The 7,496-nt window shown below is 42.3% G+C and overlaps 1 protein-coding gene across 1 annotated transcript; it reads left to right on the forward strand.

The window, feature by feature from the left end:
- Positions 1 to 1,102: 1,102 nt before the first annotated feature.
- On the forward strand, positions 1,103 to 2,620 carry LOC6504166. Its single transcript, XM_001964268.4, has one exon. It carries the CDS (start codon positions 1,455 to 1,457, stop codon positions 2,049 to 2,051), a length of 597 nt encoding a protein of 198 aa, XP_001964304.1. The 5' UTR covers positions 1,103 to 1,454; the 3' UTR covers positions 2,052 to 2,620.
- The last annotated feature ends 4,876 nt before the right edge of the window (positions 2,621 to 7,496 follow it).

Genomic DNA, 7,496 nt, shown 5'->3' on the forward strand with positions numbered 1-7,496 from the left:
CCTGGCCAAAATTGGATTACAATTGAGTTGTAATTATGCGACAACAAAACGTTTCCTGGTCCTTCGTTCTTCGTCCTCCGTCCTGATCCTGCTCCTGATCCTAGTCCTGTGCCTTTTTTTCGTTGCCTTTCATCCCCAAAAATGGCAGCCGACAAGCTCTGTTTTCCATGTTTCCCAGTCAAGTCGCTGGCAATGTCTTTTGAAAATTTCGCATTTTGCATTAATTAAAACTGATTTAATTAGAGCCTGTCGTGTTTGCTTTTAAGTGTACGTACTGCCTACTACCCACTACATACTACCTGGATGGCAGTCTCCCCTGGTTGGATGATGTCCTGGCAGGATGGATTGGAGCCAAAAGTGTTGTGGACCTGTCTCCCGTCACAAATTCTTTGTCGGCTTTGAAGAGGCGAAAGTTTAATTAAATATGCATCGGTCGTACCAGATAGAGGGGCGAGAGTCCTTTCCTTGAATACCTTCTGTTGCCTTTGCCGAGATTCAGATAGATTCCTTTCAGTCCTTCACAGCGATGGCATCTCTCAGCTGGTGGTCTCTGGTAGCTGCTAGTGAGCTTATCTGAGAACTGTTTAATGGAATATCTCATTAAGTTGGAAGTCCTTGCTTTTTTACATTTTTATTCTAGCTGGCACTTTTTTTACACAGGTACACTTTTTTAAAAGAAAATATAGTTCTCTAGAGCTGGATATAGGATTAAATTTTAAAGGAATGCTTCCATTTCAATAAATTTTTGGTTTTTAAAGATATATATTATATAATATTGTTTAGAGAAGTTGCAGTATTTAAAACCAAATAATATAACATAAAGAGTCTATTTTTTATATTTAATTATAATAATTTAATTTTTCTTAACATTTTATCTCAATATTTTGGTTTTTGAGGAAGGATAATAAGGATTAGAGAAGATCACAGTATTTAAAACCCCACTTTAGACCAAGATTTTGATAAATTTGATATTATTATACGATCTATAACATTATTCTATGGTTTATTATCATTGTTTCAAGTTAAAAAACATCCTAAATTCTTGTCTGTTACTGTTTTACGAAAATAAAGTGCCTTGGAGATTGTGATTCCGTTCCGGATCAGGTCGCCTTTGGGTGGCTAACTGTCAACATAGAACCTGCCACTAAAAAATGTACACTCGTTGCAGTCCCTTTCGATTCGAAATTCCGGTTAGTAAAAAAAATATTCAGCTAAAAATCTAGAACCTAAAACCGTAAAACTAAACCCAACAAAACAAACAAATAGTTAAAAAAAAAACGTTAAAAAATATAAATCCGGATGGAAACCAAAAAATAAGCAAAAAGAAACGATATCTTCCAGAAAGCGAAGGAAACAAATTGCAAATCGAATTCCCGAAGAATCAAATTACGAAAAAAGGAAAGTCCAAATAGGAGAAGGGATAGAACGTGCTAGAACGAAACTAGTTCCTCGAAATGAATCCCTTCCGGCCGAGGCAGCAGCAGCAGCCGCAGCAGCCACCACAGCGTGTGAGATCGGAGCGTATGCCGGGCGATCGGGAGCGTGAGATGGACCGCTCGGTGCACCGCCGCCTGCGGGACGCCTGGATTCCGGCGGCAGCAGCAGCTGCAGCGGCGGCGGCGGCCACAGCAGCAGCAGCGGCTACGGTAGCACCCGGAAACGGAACTGGAACCGGCAACGGACCGGAAATGCTCGCCGGAGCAGAAATCGTACCAGTAGCGACACCAGTAGTGGCTATGGGAGCAGGAATGGGTCCGGTTGGAATGGGAGCTGGGACAGGAACTGGCATTGGCCTTGGAATGGCAGCAGTGCGATTACGTCACAACCACCATCATCCGCCCGATGTGGAGCGGTTCATGCTCAACCTGAGGATCCTGCTGCTCCGGCAGAGTGCCGGATTCAATTTGGGTGCCGGCGATGGCGTATTCGTGTGGAATTGGCGGGAACCGGCCATGGCCACCGGGCAGATGGGCGAAGGCGATGGCGATGTCGAGGAGGAGGACGACGACTTGGAGTTGGCGACAGTGGGAGCGGTGCTTCCACGTATTTAACAATCAAAAAACAAAAAAAAAAGAGCATCTATAAAATTCCCGCACCTACTTTATTGACTATACTTTCCCTCCACTATCTACTTCGCTCTTCCACTTTTTCCGTCTCTTCCGGAACCGGAACTGAAACCGCAGCCCGGTGAAGAGGAATCCCCCGCCAAGCTCACAGTGTTGCCATGTGTCTCGTTCTTATTATTTCATAACCGGTTTGCCAATAAACCGTTACCCGTTCGCCCGTTCACCCGTTAACCGGAGTCGCAGACGTCCACATACATCATGCTACATACGTACCCTGACCAGATACGGCATAACCGATTCACCGATGTGTCCGAATGCTATTTTTATCGCCCGCCGGTCCTGTTTTATTCCTGGATCCTGAACTCTCCTAGCTGGGAGGCGGACGGATAGATGGATGGATGGAGGGATGAGATGCAACAGGAGGAGGAGAAGGAATAAGAGAACAAGAAGGATAACGGCGCGGGGATCTGCGAAGGCTCACGCATATAATAATTTCCTGTTCAATGAGCAATTACCGTAATAAAGATACAACTAGGCGACTCCATTACAATGGACATGGATAGACGGATAAAGTCAGAGATGGGAGGACAGCTACCAATGCTGGATCTGGGGGGAGATGCTACAAATGCCAGATGGACACTGTGGGGGTGGCAGGACGACTAGCAGTCTAGCAGTCCCCTGATGATGGATAAAGTCTGATCCCTGTCTGGCATTTCCTCCGGGTGGCGGGGGCGTGACAAAATAACGCCACCAAAACTCCGCCGTACAGTTGATTGAACTGCAATTCACTCGATACGGCCCCCAAAAAAAGGCAGTCATGCAATTTCCTCATTATATCCTTTATATTGGCTATCCTTTTGGGGTGTTATTTTTTTTTTACTTACCAAAAAAGCCTCATTATTGTGATTTCTGGCATAGATTAACCCAAAGCCCTAGATTAACAAACTTACTATTTTACTGATTACTTTTTTTTGAGGATAACTTGTTAAACACTGCTAGGATTATGCTAGGCTCAGGTCTTTTGAATATCCTTGGCGGATAAAACCGATTGTTATCCGATGGTAGGCTCCTATATCGGGACGATGTTAACATCCGAAGGCTCTCCCTATCATGGCCTGAAAATGTTTAAAATTTAAGAAGCAAGTTAGGAGTATTTTTAACTTTAGAAAACCACCTTTTAAATAGGTCTAAGAAGAGCCAATCCATCCAACTTATACTTAAAACTACTCCTCAGGAATATAATATTCCCAAATTCAAAATCTTCTCTATTTCCAAGCCCCTTTGTGGACCAATACAGCAATACCCTCTATAAGAAACCCCTTCCACGAATCCTTTTAAAAATAAAACCACAGTCTTTATTGGATTTTCTCTGTTATTTCAAAGGCAATTCCAAAATAAAATCACAATCACCCCCAATGTTTATCTTTAAAGTGTTAAAGCTTTATCCAATTTATCCAGGATCTGTACACCTTCCTACTCCGTTTGGCTAATCTGAAACCGAATTTGGCCAAAAAGACTTCCATCTTCCTCGGGAAACAGTCATTAGCATAATCAAAGCAGAAAATGAAGCGCAACCATAGGAACTAAATGGTTTCCAGTTTCATTTTTGGGTATCCATGATCCGGGAACTTTAAGACTTTACTTCACCCGGACCAGGATGTTCAACTTGCAGGTCTTCGACAATGTTTCAATCGGTGGAGTATCCCGGCAGAGTGGCATCCTAGCATCCTGGCATCCTGGCATCCTTTTCTCTGCCATTAGCAGGCAACGTCAAGCTGTCAGGCAGTCGAGGAAGCCTTTTTTTGAGTCTTGGGTGTGGGTGTGGATGGGGGCTATTCTTTGTTTTGAACATTTTATTGCTGTATGCGTTTAATGAAGTGTTGCCAGAGGGGGCTGGGGTGGCCAGAGAGAGAGAGTGCCGGCACTCAACTTTCACCCGCCTCACGCCCCTGGGGAGTGGAAAATTCAGACAGGCAGACAGCAACCCTTCGCTTTCACTTTTCCGGCAGAGGCGGCGAATCAAATATTTCTGACAGCCCATGACTGACGGATTGACTGACTGATTGACTGTCTGTCTGGCTAACTGACTGACTGAATGACTGACTGACTGAATGACTAACTGACTGAATGAGAAACTGACGGAGTGACTGATTGATGGACGCACACAGCTCGCATGTAATGCATAAAGAATGAAGCTTAAATAAAAGTTGGGAGATGAGAAATAGGATTAACTTGTCACATAATTGAATTTAATTTTCACAGGGTATGGGTTACATAGAAAGCATCTGGAGAACCCGTCCAGACATGGCCTCCTCCTGCCGTCGCAGGACCTTCTGGTATTGTCCTCCGTCCCCCCTTTTTTTTTATGCCTGCACTTTGGGGAATAAATTCGACTCGAAAAATGCTTTTGTGGTAATCCCGTGCTGAAGCCGATTCTGGGCTTTTGTAATGAAATTACACGAGCCTCAGATTTGTCAAAGCAATCAACACAGATACACAGATACTCGGATACACAGATACTCGGATACAGATGTGCAACATCCGAGTGATTGTGCCCCAGAATGCGGCAGGATCTTTGATGAGCCAGGCGACTTTTTGGTCTCCAAAGGCAACTATTTTTTTTTTAATAGACAGGTTTTTGTCAAAAGAAGTTCAATACATTTGGCTTTTATATCGAAAAGGCTTTCCCGGCTTAAGGTTTAAGTTATGAAGGGCAAGAACACAGCACTTTTCCAAGGGTTTTTCAAGAGGTACCATCATGATTTGGGCCAAAAATGGGGCCAAAATTGAATTTTGAGAATTTTAAGGATCCTTTGATGCAGATTGACGAGGATTAGTTCCCTGATTTATTAATGGTACGCCGTTTTTCAATCGGATGCGAAAAAGTGAAGATATTCGCCAAAAACTGAAAGAAACGCGATTTTCAAGGGTTTTCCAAGGGGTACCATCATGATTTGGGCCAAAAATGGGGCCAAAATTGAATTTTGAGAATTTTTAGGATCCTTTGATGCAGATTGACGAGGATTAGTTCCCTGATTCATAAATGGTACGCCGTTTTTCAATCGGATGCGAAATAGTAAAGATATTCGCCAAAAACTGCGAGGAAAGTGCTGATCGCACTTTTCCAACGGTTTTCCAAAGGGGTACCATCATGATTTGGGCCAAAAATGGGGCCAAAATTGAATTTTGAGAATTTTAAGGATCCTTTGATGCAGATCCACGGGGAATAGTTCCCTGATTCATAAATGGTACGCCGTTTTTCAATCGGATGCGAAAAAGTGAAGATATTCGCCAAAAACTGAAAGAAACGCGATTTTCAAGGGTTTTCCAAGGGGTACCATCATGATTTGGGCCAAAAATGGGGCCAAAATTGAATTTTGAGAATTTTTAGGATCCTTTGATGCAGATTGACGAGGATTAGTTCCCTGATTCATAAATGGTACGCCGTTTTTCAATCGGATGCGAAAAAGTGAAGATATTCGCCAGAAACTGAAAGAAACGCGATTTTCAAGGGTTTTCCAAGGGGTACCATCATGATTTGGGCCAAAAATGGGGCCAAAATTGAATTTTGAGAATTTTTAGGATCCTTTGATGCAGATTGACGAGGATTAGTTCCCTGATTCATAAATGGTACGCCGTTTTTCAATCGGATGCGAAATAGTAAAGATATTCGCCAAAAACTGCGGGGAAAGTGCTGATCGCACTTTTCCAACGGTTTTCCAAAGGGGTACCATCATGATTTGGGCCAAAAATGGGGCCAAAATTGAATTTTGAGAATTTTAAGGATCCTTTGATGCAGATCCACGGGGAATAGTTCCCTGATTCATAAATGATACGCCGTTTTTCAATCGGATGCGAAAAAGTGAAGATATTCGCCAAAAACTGAAAGAAACGCGATTTTCAAGGGTTTTCCAAGGGGTACCATCATGATTTGGGACAAAAATGGGGCCAAAATTGATTTTTGAGAATTTTAAGGATCCTTTGATGCAGATCCACGGGGAATAGTTCCCTGATTCATAAATGATACGCCGTTTTTCAATCGGATGCGAAAAAGTGAAGATATTCGCGAAAAACTGAAAGAAACGCGATTTTCAAGGGTTTTCCAAGGGGTACCATCATGATTTGGGCCAAAAATGGGGCCAAAATTGAATTTTGAGAATTTTTAAGGATCCTTTGATGCAGATTGACGAGGATTAGTTCCCTGATTTATTAATGGTACGCCGTTTTTCAATCGGATGCGAAAAAAAGAAGATATTCGCCAGAAACTGAAAGAAATGCGAGTTTCAAGGGTTTTCCAAGGGGTACCATCATGATTTGGGACAAAAATGGGGCCAAAATTGATTTTTGAGAATTTTAAGGATCGTTTGATGCAAATCCACGGGGATTAGTTCCCTGATTCATAAAAGGTACGCCGTTTTTTAATCGGATGCGAAAAAAAGAAGATATTCGCCAGAAACTGAAAGAAATGCGAGTTTCAAGGGTTTTCCAAGGGGTACCATCATGATTTGGGACAAAAATGGGGCCAAAATTGATTTTTGAGAATTTTAAGGATCCTTTGATGCAAATCCACGGGGATTAGTTCCCTGATTCATAAAAGGTACGCCGTTTTTTAATCGGATGCGAAATAGTAAAGATATTCGCCAAAAACTGCGGGGAAAGTGCTGATCGCACTTTTCCAACGGTTTTCCAAAGGGGTACCATCATGATTTGGGCCAAAAATGGGGCCAAAATTGAATTTTGAGAATTTTAAGGATCCTTTGATGCAGATCCACGGGGAATAGTTCCCTGATTCATAAATGGTACGCCGTTTTTCAATCGGATGCGAAAAAGTGAAGATATTCGCCAAAAACTGAAAGAAACGCGATTTTCAAGGGTTTTCCAAGGGGTACCATCATGATTTGGGCCAAAAATGGGGCCAAAATTGATTTTTGAGAATTTTAAGGATCCTTTGATGCAGATCCACGGGGAATAGTTCCCTGATTCATAAATGATACGCCGTTTTTCAATCGGATGCGAAAAAGTGAAGATATTCGCGAAAAACTGAAAGAAACGCGATTTTCAAGGGTTTTCCAAGGGGTACCATCATGATTTGGGCCAAAAATGGGGCCAAAATTGAATTTTGAGAATTTTTAAGGATCCTTTGATGCAGATTGACGAGGATTAGTTCCCTGATTTATTAATGGTACGCCGTTTTTCAATCGGATGCGAAAAAAAGAAGATATTCGCCAGAAACTGAAAGAAATGCGAGTTTCAAGGGTTTTCCAAGGGGTACCATCATGATTTGGGACAAAAATGGGGCCAAAATTGATTTTTGAGAATTTTAAGGATCCTTTGATGCAAATCCACGGGGATTAGTTCCCTGATTCATAAAAGGTACGCCGTTTTTTAATCGGATGCGAAAAAAAGAAGATATTCGCCAGAAACTGAAAG

The sequence above is a fragment of the Drosophila ananassae genome, chromosome XL (genome assembly GCF_017639315.1).
Source record: "Drosophila ananassae strain 14024-0371.13 chromosome XL, ASM1763931v2, whole genome shotgun sequence".
NCBI lineage: Eukaryota > Metazoa > Arthropoda > Insecta > Diptera > Drosophilidae > Drosophila > Drosophila ananassae.

Bases quoted from the DNA above. Each gene is read 5' to 3' on its own strand.
- LOC6504166 (XM_001964268.4), top strand. From the start codon at position 1,455: ATGAATCCCTTCCGGCCGAGGCAGCAGCAGCAGCCGCAGCAGCCACCA.